Source organism: Danio aesculapii, chromosome 4 (genome assembly GCF_903798145.1).
Source record: "Danio aesculapii chromosome 4, fDanAes4.1, whole genome shotgun sequence".
Classification (NCBI taxonomy): domain Eukaryota; kingdom Metazoa; phylum Chordata; class Actinopteri; order Cypriniformes; family Danionidae; genus Danio; species Danio aesculapii.
This window is the reverse complement of record NC_079438.1, coordinates 10,330,280-10,349,831: the sequence shown is the minus strand read 5'-3', so window position 1 is coordinate 10,349,831 and position 19,552 is coordinate 10,330,280. Positions and strand designations below refer to the sequence as shown.

Below are 19,552 nucleotides of genomic sequence, written 5' to 3'. Positions count from 1 at the left end.
TTTCTCTGCGTTTGGACACTTTATCCTATTTAAATAAACAAAACAATGAGCAGAAACAAAATAACTTCTCTTCAACAGTTTCTTTATAGAAGAGTAATTAACAAAAAGAAATCAGGTAAGTCTGAGCAAGAAACAATGGCCACAAATGAGCTGATTAAAACTAGCACTTCATGTATACTTAGAATGGAATGACATTATAGTATTTAATCAATTCAACCTTCAATCAAACCAAACCCTTATTACACACTTTACTGTTGCTTTATTCACACTTTATTCAGATATGTTCTTAATTGTTTTGTTTGTTTTATTTATTTTATTGTCTGCTTACAGAACGTTGTAGCACTTTTTTGCACAAGACAAATTTCCTCTCTGGCACAAATAAAGTTTATCCTATCTTTATTCAAACAATAGCCCTCATCACTGTGAGTAAAATAGTACTACGTTGTATAAAGGGTTAAAACAATATTTTCAACAACAGGTACACAATTAAGCATTAGATAAAAAAACTGAAACTTTAATTAATCGCTTTATATCTGTGTAAAAGCTTTAAAACAAACCTTTCTCCAGTTGAATCACAAACAAGTGAAGTTGAAGCCTTATGAAATCACACGCCACGCCAAAATAAAAGTCTTTTTTGTTTAGCTTTTTTTTTTCCACTTAGTCATGACTTATTGATACATTTCTCTCTCGTTTTCCACTTTGACCTATATCTGCTCTCTCTCTCTCACACACACACACACACACACACAGATATTCGTTGAAGCTGATCAAAAGCTTTAAACATTTTTAAGACAATTTTGAAAAACGTTTTAATCCACTTCATGATGACTTGCATGTCTAAATCATATTACTTCCTATTAATATGTGAGTCCAAATCTCATCCTCATAATTATGACCTCCTTCCTATTTTCACAACTTATCTAGGGTTTTTTTTTCACATGAATTGTCGTCTCTTATTATCTGTATTCCACGTTTCCTGACATTCTTTAGCAACATCTTCAGTAATAATATTTAACTTTACTTTTACTTAAAGAAGCAGTAAAGGGGTAGTTCACATAAAACTTACGATTCTGTCATTTACTCATCCTCTACTTTTTCTAAACCTGTTTGAGTTTCTTCTGTTGAATGCAAATGAAGATATACAGAAGAATACAGCAGCCAAAAAATAGCCACTATGGGTCAACGGTTCCATTGCTGGACTGGGACAAAAAAATAATAATAATAATAAAATCAGCCCTGGCATTTAGAGCCAGCGTAGCCCACTGCATATAATCAAAATGCACCCATCTGTCCACATCATTGAATATGTTTGCAACTCCTATTCCATAAAAGCACAAAAGCCATACACACAAGTCTTCACACAAGTAATCAACATTTTGTGATTTTGTGAAAATAAGTGATTATTTTCAATATTTTTTGACAAAATACCGTGTTTTGTATTTGTCGGACCATCACTATTTCGCTAGATCTTTTCCTTCAGGTAGGTTGGTAAGAGTAAATTTAGCATTTTCCTTTAACGGTTGCATTTATTCATCCATAGCTTTAACCCATTCACTTGCATTTACCAATGTCACCACCTCTTTGAATGTTTGTGGTACATTTGTGGTACATTAAACATGTATAGTCTATAAAAAAATCAATGTTGATCACATCACCTTCAAAACCACAAACATAATCGCTTATATAAGCTTGCAGGATATCTTCTAACTTCTGGTTCATCTTCCTTTGGGTTGTCTACAATGACCTCTTCCTCAGCACTTTAGACTCTCCAGGACTCTTCCTGATCTCAAAATCATCCTCAACAACTGGAATCTTTGATTCAGCATTTGTTTCAGATACAAACTAAACAAGTCTGTGTTTCTAATATCTGTGTTTCTGTTCTATATCTGCACAACTCTGGTTTGCACTCATTGCCATATGCCCTTAATGTTATTGTATTGTATTGTTTACAATTTTTATGTATATTTTTAGACTACATTTTATTTATGTAAATTTTTTAGATTACATTTTATGTATAATTGTATTTATTGTAAATTCTTTCTTAAAAACTCTACTTTTTGTAGTAATATTATATGTTAGGCACCTAGGGTCTGAGAGTAACATGATTTCGATTCTCTATATGTACTGTACATGTGGTTGAATTGACAATAAAGCTGACTTAGACTTTCTGTACTGTCTTGATGAAAGGATAGCTGACAATGTATGCTGAACTGTTCTTGTCAAATCAAACAAAAATGGCCTTCTCACACCTCGAATACAACTTTCCTAACTTTGCTTTGTCATTGCTGTAAGCGTAACATGTTAACCCACACTTCTGTATTCTAGCAATGTTGGGCTGTCTGCGGGTTAACATGAAGTATGGTGTGTGTTTTGTGCAGTTGTTAAAACACTATAGCTGCTGTGTGAACTGCATATGTCCACAGTGTCTTTAGTAACCCACTCTCTATTATCATGCTTCTAGCCATTTCGAATAATGTTCTCCAATTACCTTCAGCAGTGCCATTTTGGTGTGGAGAATATGGTGCTGATGTCTCATGTCTAATTCTACTTTTACTTAGTATTTGACACTCTCTCTGTGAATCCATTGTCGAACCTGATATGTTTAACCAGTTCCATATGGAGCTACATCGGCCAGGAATTTTTCAGTAGCGGTCACTGTGTCACTTTTGTTTTTCAGAGAGTATACAAAAACTAGTCATCTTGGAAGGATAATGCCTATTTATGACCATTTTTGAACAATGGGTCTATAAGCCCTGCTAAATCAGTGTCCACCATTTCTAGAGCTGCTTAGGCACTTGCATCTGGTCCTCTATTTTCTAGTATGGACAAACTTTCCCTCTGTGCAGACTTCACTATGTGGGATGGCTTTATCTCTCTTACACTTAATTACCATATCTGTCCCAGAAGCAATGAATTTCAAAGCTTCATTTTCTGGACTTGTGGGGCTCATGTTCTCATGAAATATGGAATACGCGGAAACTTATTTGGGCTACAGTCCCATTTGCCAGCATAAAAACAATATTTATCAACCAAATAAACAAACAAACAAAAATTAAGTAGTATTAAAGAAGCTTTTACAAATGACTAAAAAACATAATCCAACATTGAACAATGCATCCACACATATTTAAATTTTATACATTTTATAATGTTAGCATTCAGATATTATTTGAGTGTAAATTCAGAATGTGCAACTTACCTTTTTAGTCTTTAATGAAGAAATGGTCTCAGTAGACTTTTCTTTGTATGTTGTTGTTGGTTAATAATCCCAATGTAGGAATCTACAAATGTAGTTTGTCCTCAAGTTGTTCTCTTTACTCAGCAAAATAAGCCAATGAAGATTCTGTTAGGAACCCAGAATATATAGATACAACCCTGCCAAACTACTGGATCTGGAATGTGATTGGATAATACTCAATTGGCCCCCATTAATGCTGGTATAAAGATGCAAATGAGCAGGAGCAGTGAAGACTCAAGACACATTACTGTGGGGGAGCGGAAGTTCAGCAGCTTTTTTTTTTACATAGAAAAGATGACGTATTGGAAAATAAGTTGACTTTAACCATCTTCATTTGTTTCATTTGCTGTTGTTGTATAAGACTACTGATGGAAGCTTTGCCAATACATTTCATGCTCCTCTGTAAAAGTATTTAGTAGTATTTTTAAACTTATTTTATTATGATTCATGTTGTGGCTGCTGCATTTTGTAGTTAATGTTGATACACTTATGTTGAGGTATTTTGATTTGAAACACAATGTATTTTTCCCTAGACTGGTTATAAAATAATGCAAGAGTTGTGTTGCTTTTAGTAGAAGCTTCTCAGAGTCTCTTGGCTGAAGTCTTTGTTTAAAGATGCAAATGAGCATTAAAGACTCAAGACACAGCGATGTCTCAATACACACAACTACATTCACTTATATAATAGTTAAAGAAGACTCATACTTTTATACAGTGGTTTTAGTTTTTCATTTATTCATCATTCATAGAAACCATTTCTAATCTTCACAGTGAGGTTTTATTTGTGTTAACTTCAGTCAATTCATTGATATGAGCTAACTATTAGCAATGTTTTAGTCATTTATTTATCACTGAACTTGTTCTTTATGTGACTTTAGAGTCTTTTATTTCTCTTAAAGCACATGCAGCTCATTACTGGTTTCTGTAAGACTGTCAACACACTCTTAACAGGTCAATTATTTCTGTCCAAAAACGTCTGTAAATTGTAACTATCAAAATGTAACTTGTTTCTGTGCCAATTTAGTTTTTTCCTTCAGTTTTTAGTTGAACAGAACACATGTGAGCAGCTCAGCTCTCTCTATGCCTCTTATTCACCTGGTATGTAACAAAGATGTTTTTCCCTCTAATTATTACTTGTGTTTGTGCATACAAATATGCATAGACATACACAAAAGCATATATAAGATACCCTGTGACAAAACCTTTTCCTTTTGACACAGTAAAGCGATCACATACTGTCGATTTTTGCTACTTTTGGCCTTTGTAGATAATTGTTTGTACATTAATCACAAATGGATGAGAAACACTGTAACTTCAAACTCATTTGTGTTCATTCCAGGTGCTGTGAAATGTTAAGTATAATCTGCAGAGGTAATCAGGTGTGAGTAAAGTGCCATATATCTGATCCAGTCCTCCAGCATCTTTTTTGCTTCAAATTAAAGTCTTTTACACTAGGTTGGGTTTATTTGATTTTGTCAACTTCCAGAGCTTTAACTCTTAAACAGGAGAAGGAGGGAAATGTGCTCACTCTGCATAGTGACATTCTGAAATCCAATTGAAACTAGCTTAATAGACACAAGAATCAATGCAGTCGAATCAATGCACAAAAAAATCACAACACATTAAAGGTTACCAAGAAAGATCTCACAACAAGAAAGATCTGTCTTGGTACAGGCACAAATCAAGCAACAAGTAACACAAACAAATCAAGAAAACAAGTTATAGTCAGGAACTTCCACAGCACAGCAGCTTCTAAATGCTCCCACTCTGTCTAAGATATGCTCATATATATTTCAAGCGATTTCAAGCTTTGGTCTTACCTTTGTGGAGTCCACTATCAAATCTGTCATGCATCTATATATTTATAATTAGGAAATAATTACATCACAAGTAAATTTATTGTACAGGAAGTGTATACAAGGTTATTTAATGACAAGGGTTCACTTTCATATCTACACAATGCAGAACTTTTAATGTGATTAACCTCCTCCACCTACACCAACTACAGCATTTCTCAGACTTCTTTTACACCATGGTGTAATTACAGTGGTGGACATTACATAAAACAACAACTGCACTTACTCCTGTAACTTGTTTGCAACAATGAAATTTAAATACTTGTGTCACATAATCATTTAAATAAATGGATCATCATTATGTGCAACCATCTTTATTAATAGCTGCCTAATAGGCCAGATCATTAACTGAATAGGACCGTTTTACATATAAGAAACCTGTTAACAGGTATAGCTGTTCATGCCAATATAGCCTAAAGCATATTACATGAACAGGGCCTGCCATACATCTCTTAAGACAAATAAGCATACACTGCGTAAAGCATGTGCTGGATAAGTTGGCGGTTCATTCCACTATGAGAAATACAAAAACTAACAGAAGGACTAAGCGAACCCTGATTAATAAAGGGACTAAACCGTAAAGAAAATGAATAAATATATGAGTAATATCACACGAGTAGCAGTGGATGTGGCCTTCTATTAGTTTTTGTATTTCTATTTGTTGTAATGGCCTGTTGTTGTTGTTGCAATAAAAAAAAATAAAATAAAAGCAGTGTGATGTGGCTGTATATCAGCAGTGGTGGAAGGCGTGCGTTATAGTGTACACTAGGCACTCGAGAACGATTGTCCCTCTATCTGTTGTTTCAATCCCCTGAGAACTTTGCTCATCTTCAGAATGCAAATGAAGACACTTTAGATGAAATCAGAGAGCTCCCTCATCTGTCATAGACAGCAAGAGTCCCGAGATGCTCAAAGTCCAGAAAAGGAACCAAAAACATTGTCAAAACAGTCCATGTGACTTTAGTGGTTCAATTGTAATCGAGTTCCAAGAACATTTTGAGAGCAAGAAAATGTTGTAAAAAGCAGCCAAAGTAGGAACTGTTGACCCATATAGTGGCTGTTTTTGCTCCTGAATTCTCTTCATTTCCATTCAGCAGAAGATACTAAAACAGGTTTGGAACAAGTAGAGGATGAGTAAATGACAGAATTGTAATTTTTTATGTGAACTACCCCTTTAATGCTTCTTTAAGTAAAGGTAAATTAAATATTATTACTGAAGATATTGCTAAAGAATGGCAGGAAACGTGGAGCACAGATAATAAGAGACAACGACTCATGTGAAAAAAAAGAAACCATATGTAGGCCTATAGTTGTAGAAATAGACAAGAAGAGGTCATAATTATGAAGATGAGATTTGGATTCAGATATTAATAGGAAGTAATGTGTTGTAGACATGCAAGTCATCATGAACTGGATTAAGTTCTCAAGATTATCTTAAATGTTTAGATTAAAGGTTTTGATCAACTTTAAATACTGAAGTGTGTGTGAGAGAAAGAGAGAGAGAGAGAGCAGATATAGTTTAAAATGAAAAACATGGGAGAAATGTATCAATAAGTCATGACTAAAACAGTAAGTGGCAAAAGAGCTAAACAAAAAAGACTTTTATTTTGGCGTGGCGTGTGACGTCATCAGGCGGTGTCGCTTCAGCACTGTGATTCAACTGGAGAAAGGCAGAAACTAACTGCAGAAACTGTACATTAATTAAACATCCTGATCTTTTAAAGAAAGAAAAAACAACAGAAAATCCTTTAGATTTACATTTTAATATGTTTGAATTAAAACGAGCAATCAGTAGCGCTAGACAAACTGCCCCTGGTAAGGATCAAATATGCTATAAAATGTTGTCACACATGTCGGATGCATCACTAGAAATAGTATTGAATTTATTCAATCAAATTTGGGACACAGTTCAGTTACCTTTAGTATGGAAACAATCTATAGTAGTACCTATACTTAAACCAGGAAAATTCCATCAGATCCATCTAGCTATAGACCCATTTCATTGACATCTCACTTATGCAAAGTTATGGAAAGAATGATAACAGAAAGAATGACCTATTTTTTAGAAAGCAAAAACCTTTTTTTCTCCATATCAGAGTGGGTTCTGTAGAGGCAGAAATACAATGGACTCAGTATTATGTTTGGAATCAGACATCAGGAAAGCACAGACTAATAAAGAAGTTGTTATAGCTATCTTTTTTGATGTAGAAAAGGCGTTTGTACGATATGCTCTGGAAGGAGGGATTGCTGATTAAATTAAAATCTTTAGAAGTATCTAGTAAAACATATAATTGGGTTCTGGATTTCTTATTTGGAAGAAAGATACAAGTTAGGGTAGGAAAAAACAACGCAATCTCACAGGAATTCGTAACTTTTTGATTTAATGGCTAATTCGTATGAATTCGTACGATCTAATTCGTACAATTTAGCACGATTTGCTCATCACCAAATGACCCAATGGGGTTAGGTGCCACGCCTCCTTTTTAAAACCGTACTTAACTCGTACAAATTCCTACGAATTAGCCACTAAACTGACAAAATGTAAAATACTTACATTTCCTCGTGAGATTAGGCTGGAAAAGAATATTCAGATGAATACACAGTGGAGAATGGAACTCCTCAAGGTAGTGTTTGCAGCCCATTGTTGTTCAATATAATGATAAATGACATTTTCTCTCAGGTTGAACAAAGTGTAGGAAAATTGTTGTGTGCAGATGATGGGACAATATGGATTTGAGGCAGGAATGTGTCATTTGTGTAAAAGAAAGTACAGAATGCAATATTTGAGGTGGAAAAATGGGCAAATAAATGGGGATTCAAACTATCTGTTGCAAAAACTCAGGTCATTTGTTTCTCAAGATGGCATAAAACCGTATCACTCGCTTTAAAACTGTATGGGCAACCGCTAGAACAAGTAAAAACTGTAAGGTTTCTTGGGGTTTGGTTCGATAAAAAGCTGACATCATCTGAATAAAATCATAGACAAAGATAAAAAGGTTATTAATATACTTCATGCCTGTCAGGGCAAGAGTGGGGAGCGAGTAGGACATGATTACAAAATATATACTGGGCCCTCATGAGGTTTGTCCTTGAGTATGGGTGTTAAGCTTACATGTCGGCAGCAGAATCAAACCTCAAGAAATTTGGTGTATTGCAGGCTCAGGCTCTTAGAATCTGTAGTGGATCATTTAGAACCTCGCCAGTTTCATCAATGCAGGTTGAAATGGGAGAAATGCCCTTAAGCATTAGAAGAATGAAATTAACAATGGTGTATTAAGTTAATATTCAGACAAAATAAATTACATCAAGCAATAAGTATGTTATTAGAATGTTGGGAGCATGAGGAAACCAATTTCATAAGTTTCAGATGGATAGCTGAGGCAAAAGCCAGAACTATTGGATTAGATCAATTGCAATACTGTAAGTCAGTCCAGCCTGATCTCACGAGAAAACGTAAGTATTTTACGTTTTGTCAGTTTAGTGGCTAATTCGTACGAGTTCAGTCGTACGAAATTGTACGATTTTATAAAAGGAGGCGTGGCACCTAACCCCACCCCTAAACCCAACCGTCATTGGGTGATGAGCAAATCGTACTAAATTGTACGAATTAGATCGTACGAATTCGTACGAATTAGCCACTAAATCTAAAAGTTACGAATTGCCGTGAGATTGTGTTGGTCAGTCCCAACCCCATATATTCTGCCATGGTTTTTTCCATTACCTAATGTTGACCTCAGTATACAACAGGAGTTAAAAGACAACAATAATAATCTTCCAACAAAATGTATAGTGCAGAATTATTTAGAGAAACATTATAAAGAATCAATATTTTTATTTACAGATGGATCCAAAGACCCTGAAATAGGTCATACAGGCGCAGCAGTATATCCCAGTTAATCAATCTCATATTAAGAAAAGAATAACTGATAATATATCAGTATATGCAACAGAGTTAATTGCAATATTAATTGCCCTGCAGTGGATTGAGGAGAACGACATAAATAGTGTAGTAATTGCATCAGATAGTTTTTCATCACTTGAAAGTATAAGATCTGGAAGGTCATCATTTAGAATGGATATTCTTAATAACATGCTCTGTAGGACATATTATATTAAAATGATGGGCAAATGAATCTGTATATTTCATTTGGGTTCCTGCCCATGTAAGCGTGGAAGGAAATAAAAAGGCGGACATGCTGGCCAAACAAGCTCTCAGAATTAGTGATGTAGATCTAGAAGTCCCATTGAGTAAAGCAGAAGCTAAAATCATAATAAGAACGTATGCACAATCATTGCAAGTATACTGGGATAACATTGAAACAGGTAGACATCTATATAATATATATAAACAAGTCAGTGCTGAGAGGAGGGAGAACAGAAATCGTAGGGAAGGAAGTATTATAACTATTATGACAATAGGTCATACTGGACTCAACCATACTTTATATAAAATAGGGAAACACCCTACTGGGCAATGTATGTATACACTGTAATCAACAATAAACAATAGAACATGTTTTATTCCACTGTAGTAAATATAATAAAGAACGACACGATCTTATTCAATCAGTTAAAAAGAGCAAACTTCATGATTTCACATTGGCAGGTTTATTAGGGAAAAATCTAGTGAGGTATATAATGACATAATCAAACTTGTTACAGAAACCCATTTAGAGTAAAGAATATAGAAATAATATAATCAGAAGATTTAATTGTTAGCCCACTCCACCCCCTCCCCATTATTTATTTATTTATTTGTTTATTTTTTTCAACTCCTCCTCCCTCCTCTCTCTCCCTCCCCTTTATTTTTACACTTCAGTTATTATTTAAACAGTTCCATACTCCATTCCAGTCGGTGGCGGTAATGCACCTACAAGACTGGTTGCCAAACGCCAGTAAAACCCAAAGAAGAAGAAAAAGAAACTGATTATTTAAAGTTTCAGGTTTTTCATCCGATACTAAATTATGTACCTGCTGTTGACAATTTTATCTTAATCCTTTATACAACGTAATACTATTTTACTCAAAGTAAGGAGAACTATTGAACAACGTGTGCGTGTGTGTAATAAGTGTTTTACTGAAGGTTTAATTTATTAAACAGCACAATGTCATTCCATTCGAAGTTTACATCACTATATATAAGAAATGTAGTACTAGTTTTCATCAGTTCATTTGTGGCTATTGTTTCTTGCTCGAACTTACCTGATTTCTTTTAGTTAATTACTCTCATATAAAGAAACTGTTGAAGCAAGTGTTGAAGAGAAGTTATTTTGTTTCTGTTCGTTGTTTTATTTATTTTAAACAGGACATTTTAATTGCTTTGTTAATTTTAACAGGATAAAGTGTCCAAACACAGAGAAAAATTATATTTAAAAAGTCATGACTAGTTAGTGCAACTAAAACATGTAGTAGTAATGAATACTTTTTACTTGAAGGGCACCCATTTTACCCCTTTTTCAAGATTTAAGATAAGTCTTTTATGTCTGTAACATTTCAGCCCAAAACATCTATCAGATCATTTGTTATACCTTTTAGAATGTTGAGATTTTCTGCTTTAATTATCTTAAAATATTTAGAGTAAAGGTTTTGATCAACTCCAAATATGTGTGTCTGTGTGTGTGAGAAAGTGGAAAACGAGGGAAAAATGTATCGATAAGTCATGACTGCAACAGTAAGTGGCATAAAAGGTTTTTTTTTTTAAAAAGACTTTTATTTTGGCGTGGCGTATGACGTCATAAAGCTGCGCCGGTCCCGCGCTGTGATTCAACTGGAGAAAGGTTTGTTTTAAAGTGTTTACACTTATAAACTGATTGATTGACTTTTCAGTTTTTTTTCATTCAGTGCTAAATAATGTACCTGCTGTTGACAATATTATTTTAACCCTTTATTCAACACATAACCCTATATACTCACAGTAATGGGGGCTATTGTTTAAATAAAGATAGGATAACCTTTTTGTCCCAGAGAGGGAATTTGTCTTGTGCAAAAAAACGTGAATAAAGTTTGAATAAAGTAAATGTGTGTAATAAGTGTTTTAATAAAGGTTTAATTTATTAAACAGCATAATGTCTTTGCATCCTAAGTATACTTCTCTTTATAAGAAATGGAGTACTAGTTTTCATCAGGTCATTTGTGGCTATTGTTTCTTGCTTGGACTTACTCTGTTAACCTGATTTCTTTTTATTAACTCTCATGTAAAGGAACTGTTGAAGCAAGTGAGAAGTTATTTTGTTTCTGTTCATTGTTTTGTTCATTTTAAACAGGATAAAGTGTCCAAACACAGAGAAAAACTCCTGCTGAAGCGACTGATCTCCACACTGTTATAAAGATGGCGTTTATTAAAGAGGAGAGTGAAGATGTGAAGATTGAAGAAACATTCACAGTCAAACAGGAAGATCTGCAGGAACAAACAGGTTGGTTTTCATTCTCAAAGACCAACTCAGTCATTTGATCCTCATTCAGATATATTTTAATAATAAGAATACTAAATTAAATCCATCTTGCAGCCCTGAGTGTGCTGCCTAGTTCTCCTAAATGCACATAAGCACTCATTGAAAGACAGGAATCAGTTTCTTTCGTCACTTGTTCTCATGTCTTTTGTCATTCTTTTTATGTTTTATTAGTCTCTCATTTTCTCTACCTTCTTAAGGTTATTGCTTTTCTTGTTCTCCTACTGTTTGTAAAGCATCCTTGAGCACTGGCGCTATATAAAATAAATAAAAACAATAAATTATAAAGGTTTAATTGAGCTGCCGATATTTGACCTACAGTATTTTCATAGAAGATATCTGCTATTACAGTGATAGTGTTGGCTTAGTACTTTCCATTTGTATATGTCACATTGATCACAATTCCCTTTTTTTCCATCAACTTCTTTATAGGTTTAAACTTGTTTCTAGTAGTTGTTACTAGTTCTCACAGATAGTATCTGAGTTAGAATTACATCATTATTATTATAACTAATTACCAGGGCTGTAGTGTTTAAACAGAGTTTCTGCGGGGTCTTCAAATGTCTTAAATTCCCAAATCTAAATTTTAGGCCTTAAAATGTCTTAAATTTACTGAAATATTGTGTTGTAGGTCTTAAATCTTTTTTAAACAAGTCTTCATTTTCCTGTGTTCATGTTTTGCTACCCAATCTGGCCAAAACCCATACAATCACCAACAATCCATCTCAATAAAACTTTTCATTCAAAAAGGTCATTTTAACTCTATTTATCATAATGGTTTAATTATTTTCCTTACAATAACATTTGTTTAAACGTGCTCCATGTATTTACTGCTGAGGACATCAACCTGGATAGATTGTTGGGCATAGATTTAGTTTATTATAGTTTTTAAAACTTTTAAAACATTTGTTCATTTTTTTTTTTACATTTTAAAGTAAGTTTATGTTGGAAAAAAGTGTGTGTATACCATAGACTGTAAAATATATGGACGGAGTATCCGTGACGTCACCCATAGGTTTCTGAAGAGCGCAAAAGAAGCCACAAGTAGGCGCGGCCAACCGTCGCCATTTTGTTCGCGCGTCATCGCACCCACGGCGGGATACCAAACAAGGGCAAAGAGGCGGAGAGTGGGCGGAGCTACAGACACCTGCTGGAACTTTGCTTGGACCTGGCAGACAGACTTTACTTTGGGAGAAACACTTAATACTTTATTAACTGCGACTCGCTTGTGTTCTGACCACATGTGCTTGGCTGTACACTATATCAGTAAAGTGATTAGACTTTCAAAAACACTGTAGTAATACATTGAGCCACGAAGCATTGTTCTTATGACGTTTTTCTACAGGAGGAAAACGCGGATTACTTCCAAACACTTCAGATATAGTCTGTGTTAGTAAATGCAAGACTATTGATAAAATCCAGCACAACACTGTATGACAACGCTTCAGATGACTGTTCTAGAGCCTACAGCTAATCAATCTGTCACATTCTGGAGTGCTTTACGGGTCTAAAGAAAAATATTAATGATAAATGATCTTAAATAAAACAAATACATTTATAGAGATGGTATACAAGTATATAACTTTACTCACATGGGAAACGGAGGCCACGTGAACGGTTTGTGAGCACAATTAAATGCACACAGCATCCCATATCATCTGATAATTGTAAGAAATAAGTCCAAAAGGCAGCTGACTGTGTAAAGCCACATAAAACAGAACAAAAATACGATGAATATGCCGAGATCAGTGGCTAATCTGCCGGATTCAGCTGAGGTGAAGTGACGGCGACCAGCGAGACCTAGCTGTCACTCAAGTGGCCACGCCCTTAATTATGCAAACTTAAAATAACCTAATATAAACGAAATGGATGAGTTATAAAAAAAAATTCACCCCCCTCACAGTTGTCATGGAGGGTAATAATAGCTATATGAGCCAAAATCGTTCTTTGTACCAGGCTGTAAACACCTTTTTTTCTGCTGTAAAGTTGGCCATTCTAACAGTGGGCTCAATTGCAACTTGCTCTATTATGGAGCCAGGACTAGCGGAATTTCGATGAATTGCAGTTTCTGTTACTTCCGTATTGGCCTCCCGAGGGAGAGCGGGAGGTTGCCGCTTGGTGTATACAAATAAATCTTGTTTTTACACTATTAAATTTTTTATTTAATCTAAAATACTGTATTTTTTATGTTCATTTATTATTGTATTATTAAATGTAATTTTATATATATTTTTAAATATAATTACATAATATATAATATAATTATATATAGGGAAAATAAAAGTCTTCCATCTGGGGCATTTGAAAAATTCCTTAGCCTTTAGCCCTTTATGGGTCTAAAATTTTAACCCTGGTTTAAAGTATGTCAAAAGCGTGGATGCCCCCAATATTAAATATGCTGAATGTAATAGACACTAAAATAATTAATTGTTATAAAACATTGTACAGTATTCTAAACTATATGATGTTGCTGTGGGACAACATGAAGCAAAACGAACAAATTATAGTGGAACAATAACATTTAGCATTGCACTGACTACAACTGGCCAACAAACTAGTCTAAAAATGACTTTTGCTGCTTAAGAAATGGATTACAGCATGATGATGATATGCAAACATTTGAGTGTAAAGTTCGTCAGTATTGACCATATTCTTCACATACCAGCAGGCGATGCCATTGGAATCTTTTTGCTAGAGACTTTTTTTTAGAGAATTTTTAAATCCTAAAAATAGTGTTATGCTGCTTTGACATGGGATGATACCTGTTTTCAAGGTATACCGCAGTTTGGAAAAGTCAAGGTTTTAAAACTGCCAATATTTTCTACTGTACCGACCCTAAGGTATATGTAAGGGTTTTTATGTTATGTTATAATTTTTTTTCAGGACAACAGTATCTCCAGCAGAAAAGATATCCAAAGATGCCGTTTTAAATAGTAAAGAAATCTGTGTTTTTGAAACTAATGATGACAGCAGAAGTCAATGATTCATTTGAATGATTTAGTCTGGCATGTTTACTGCTCCAAAATACTTTCAAAGTTTCTCAAAAGAACATTTTTTTTTTGTTCAAAGGAGAAAAGAGTTTGTTTTTTTACCCAGACATTTAAAAAGAATATATTTTAGAGCAGTAATCACAGTACAGTAAAACCGTGATATTTTTATTCAAGGTTATCATACTGTCAGAATCTTATACTGGCACATGCCTAATGCTGCTTGATGTTGCAAAGTCGTATTTTCTAATCTTATTATTTTTCTTTGTATGTATAGTCATAAACACACTTGTTTGTAGAGCAAGTAGTGTGACCGTTTTCTGCTGTTTATTATTCCTGGTCATTTCTCCAATAGGCAACTAAATTGGAGGTTCTAAAACAATAGTATATGAGATCAGGTTACTACTATGACATTAATTACAATTGTGGTTGTTTGTAATTGTATTCTGGTTATCCTGAGAGCTGATGCTGAGTAGTCTTAGGGTTTTTCACACTTCAAATTGTTAACTCTGGGTCATTCTAATCCTGGATGAACAGAATCCTGTATTATCTGTAATCACGTTCCACACTGCTCAGCCCAGAGGGCTTTTCCATAAACCAAGCTTACAGAAAATGCCAGGCTTATTTTGGTAAATCAGGTTTATTAATGGCGGAGTCGGTTTCATAAATTAAATTTACAATAGTTCAAACTCAGTTACTTTGCCAACTTTTGCTGGGAAACTAGCCTGGTCCAGGGCAGGTTAACTCTCAGGCTAAGTCTTAAGTTCACGCTTAGTCAAAGTAATTGTAACGTTCACCTGCTGTAATTTGATGCCATTTTAATTCATTTTATAGTCACTTAATAGTAAATGTGTATATATACACAAAACATCTTTAATACATATAATACGATAATACACTTAAATTCAAATAAGTTATTGCAAACAAAACAAATACAAACTACAACATTTTAACTACATTTTTATGTTTTTTCCCCTGATTATAAAAAATATATATTTAATATTTTCCCCCAACATATTCATTTGGGTGTAATAATATTTGGACTGTAATTTTTTTTGTGTGTGTTAGATTAGTTCAAATTTTGCTTGTTAGTTAATTCATTCATTTTCCTTCAGCTCAGTCTCTTTATTTATCAGATGTCACCACAGCTGAATGAACCACCAACTTATCCAGCATATGTTTTAAACAGCGGATGTTCTTCCAGCTGCAACCCAGTACTGGGAAACATTTGCATAAGTTATATACAATAATGCAAACTCACTAATATGAATTATGCATACTTGCTATGAACATGCAGGATTTCTCTCAATCGGGTCTTCCAAGCAAGTTAAAAATGTTGAGTGGAGGATACACATGAGGGAACACAACACGAGTAATCTAGAGCGAGTGCATTTGATCATTTGCATTTAAAACCACAGGCACAAAAAGAGCTTGGTCTTCCTCTGACCCCCAAAATGAAATATTCTGCAAGGTATATGATCTGATTTTGAGTTGAAACCTCAGACACATCCTGGGAAAACTAAAGACTTACTTTACATCTTTTAAATAAAGTTCATAAATATAAATATAAATAAAAGCCTCACCATTTACTCTTCCTCGTGTGGTTTTAAATCTTTGAGTTTCTTGATTCTGCTGAACACAAAAGAAGATATTGTGAAAAAAACGCTGCCTTACTTTGTGTTCCAGAAGAAAGGAAATGTTTAAAACCACATGACGGAGAGTAAATGGTAAGGTCATTTTAATTTTTGGGTAAAAACATCCATTTCATGCTTGTTCCTTTGTGCCTTCATACTAAAGTTCACTTTTTCTTTTTTTTAAGACCTGATGATGCTGAAAGAAGAGACTCATCAGTGGAATAAAATGGAAGAGAAACAGCAAGAAATAACAACTGATGAAAAACCCACACTGACTGAAAAGACTTCATCACACGGAAGTCCTCAGAAATCCAAATCTGAGTGTAATTTCAGCAGTGAACAGTGTAGAAAGAGTTTCATTCAAAAGCCAAACATTGATGTTCTCATGAGAGTTCACATTAGGGAGAAACCTTACACTTGCGAACAGTGTGGAAAGAGTTTTGGTCAAAAAAAAAGCTTTATAACCCACATGAGAATTCACACTGGAGAGAGGCCGTACACATGCCAACAGTGTGGAAAGAGTTTTAAGCAAAGTGGCAACCTTAAAGTTCACATGAGAACTCACAATGGAGGAAAAATATTTACTTGCACACAGTGTGGGAAAAGTTTAGCTCGAAAACAAGAGCTTGACACCCACATGAGGATCCACACTGGAGAGAAACCTTACACATGCACAGAGTGTGGTAAAAGTTTCACATGTAATAGCGCACTCAATAACCACATGAAAACTCACACCGGAGAGAAGCCGTTTCCATGTGTTCAGTGTGGAAAGAGCTTCACAACCAAAGCTAGCCTCATGAACCACTTGGATGGTCACACTGGAACCATAGTGTTCATATGTGATCAGTGTGGAAAGAGTCTCACACGCAAAGACACCATTAAGCAACACATGAAGACTCACTCAGGAGAGGATCGTTTTAGATGCAGTGAGTGTGGAAAGGGCTTTAAACAGAAAATAAGCCTCAGTAATCACCTGAAACTTCACAATGGAGAGCAGAGTCCTCAACATTGAGAGTTTGTCCACATAAACACAGGTATATTCAAAATGGCTTTTTCATGTAGTTTGGCTGTTCATTCATGTGAAGTTAATTTATAAACTATTTTTGAGAGGATCACATACTTATGATTGTCCATGGCTGGTCCTGCATTAGCTAACACATGATTCACCAATCAGATGATTCCTGACTCACTATAAATAACCAGAGATTCTTACCTCAGTTATCTTCGTCTTGAGGAATCCCCCCACTCGCCCTCCTTTCTAGATTTGGCGACACGGTAGCCCAGTCGTTAGCACTGTTGCCTCAAAGCAAGAATGTCACACGTTAATGTCCCCACTGAACCAGTTGACATCTGTGTGGAGTTTTCCTCATTCACTTGGTGCTCGCGTGGGTTTCCCCCGGGTTCCTCACACAATCCAAAAACACATGACCTAGGTAAACTGAACATTTTAAATTGACACCATTGTCGAGCTCTTAGTAAGCCATATATCTCCCTTTAGCCATCCCTATATCTGTCATTAGAACAGAAACAAGTCGTGGGTGTGCATCGAGATCTCCCTGAGTTCAAACTCCCCTCTCGCCCTGTTTACATAAGGGAGCCCAGGGCTCGAGGATCCAATGAGCTTCGAGCTCTCTCGCGGAACAAGTGTGAACCGTTGATTACTTATCAAGTTACTGAAAATGAAACCCTTTGAATATCTGAAGATTTTAAACTCAATTAATAAAAAGGGATGAAGATTTTGACAACTGTTTCATAGTGTAGTTCAGGGATCAGATCAGATTGTAGTGTAGATCAGAGTTGCTACCTGACTGCAAGAACGCAATATAACTATATTTGTTGATAGTTTGTGTGCCTTGTTTCATATGCAAACAAGTATCTGCATCTGAAAAGGTGTGAACCAAATGGCCTACAGGAACTCAAGAGTTGTGACCCAACCAAAGCAGTTGGGTAATCTCCGGGGGTTTACATACTTTGTTATAAAGTAGTGTGTCACAGAGAGTACTTTTGGTTAAGTTACTTGAAGACTGACGACTTAACATCACTGCTGAGGACTATTCTTTGTCTTCAATAAAGTCTTCTCCACGTAAGAACTTTGGTCAGCTTACTTATTTTCTGTATTAGTCATCTAAAACACTGACGAGCCACCCAAGAATGGTTAAGCCAAATACAGCAAAATCTGACAATGTGTTTCAACTTTATTATGAACTGATATGCATATTTGTGCACATTGCACACACTGTAAAAACTGCAGGGTTCCACACAAGTCTTTCATGCTGTCACAACACAAATTAAATTAACTTAACACTTTTAACTAATGTCTGTGGATTGAACATAAAAAAATTGTTGTCTCAATGAAATCTCAAGAATTGTTTAATTAAAAATAAAATTAATTCATTAATTAATAAATCATTTTAATTAAGTAGTTTGAACAAGTCAAAAAAATTAAGTAACACTTTATAATAACTACACACTATGAATCATTTATTAAGCATTAGCAAATAGTGACTTGATTATTTAAGCATTAACATTATTAAATGTTAGTAAGCAGTTTATAACTGCAGCTACAAATTCTCTATTATTGACTTATAACCACATTTATAATGTGCTTAATAATTGTACTTTCATAATTTGTAACTGCTTGATTTTTCATTACTAAATTCAGTATTGCATTATTTACAAAGCATTTGTATTTAAGAGTAGTTGAGGGTTTTTAAGAACATTCAGAATGAAATAGTAAATGATTAATAAACTATTGAAATTAACATTTATATATCTGATTATTCAGGCATATAGTGATGGATACTATCTCTGTTAATAAATGCTTTATTAACTCAACTTCATGCAGTTTTGTGACCTAATCTAAAGTGAGGATTATTCATGCTTTATAAATCCATTATGAATAACAATTAAAGGCTCAGAATCAAATGAACAATAATCTTTGCAATCTTATCTAAAAAGTAAAATTGAGGTTTAAACATTGCTGAATAACAGGAGTGTCAAAATACGACATAAAATTGGATAAAACAACAACAGCATAATAATTTAACAATATAATAGGATGCAATATTTAAACTGTGCAGTAATTTTATTTTATTATTATTTTTTTTAAATACAGTTTCATTTGTGTATCTTTAAACGAATGGGTATGAATAAAGTCATTTATGTTCTTTTTTTTTCCTGTTTAGAGTTTAACTGAGCCTTTAATTATCATTCATAAGGGATTTATAAAGCATGAACAGTCCTCACTTTAGATTAGGTCCCAAAACTGGATGAAGTTGAGTAATAAAGCATTTCTTAACATACAAATTAACTATTAATATATGCCTGAATAAAAAGTAATTATAAATGTTAATTTTAATAGTTTATTAATCATTTACTAACTCATTCT

The 19,552-nt window shown here is 34.4% G+C and overlaps 1 protein-coding gene across 1 annotated transcript; it reads left to right on the top strand.

Annotated features, from left to right (window-relative positions):
• The first annotated feature begins 10,829 nt into the window (after positions 1 to 10,829).
• Positions 10,830 to 18,254, top strand: LOC130222168 (gastrula zinc finger protein XlCGF8.2DB-like). Its single transcript, XM_056454794.1, has 3 exons — positions 10,830 to 10,871; positions 11,358 to 11,507; positions 16,350 to 18,254. The coding sequence occupies exons 2-3, from the start codon at positions 11,423 to 11,425 to the stop codon at positions 17,174 to 17,176; spliced, it is 912 nt and encodes a 303-aa protein (XP_056310769.1). The 5' UTR covers positions 10,830 to 10,871; positions 11,358 to 11,422; the 3' UTR covers positions 17,177 to 18,254.
• The last annotated feature ends 1,298 nt before the right edge of the window (positions 18,255 to 19,552 follow it).

Bases quoted from the DNA above. Each gene is read 5' to 3' on its own strand.
- LOC130222168 (XM_056454794.1), top strand. From the start codon at position 11,423: ATGGCGTTTATTAAAGAGGAGAGTGAAGATGTGAAGATTGAAGAAACA. The intron at 11,508-16,349 runs GTTGGTTTTCAT...CTTTTTTTTAAG, and splicing joins AGATCTGCAGGAACAAACAG to ACCTGATGATGCTGAAAGAA.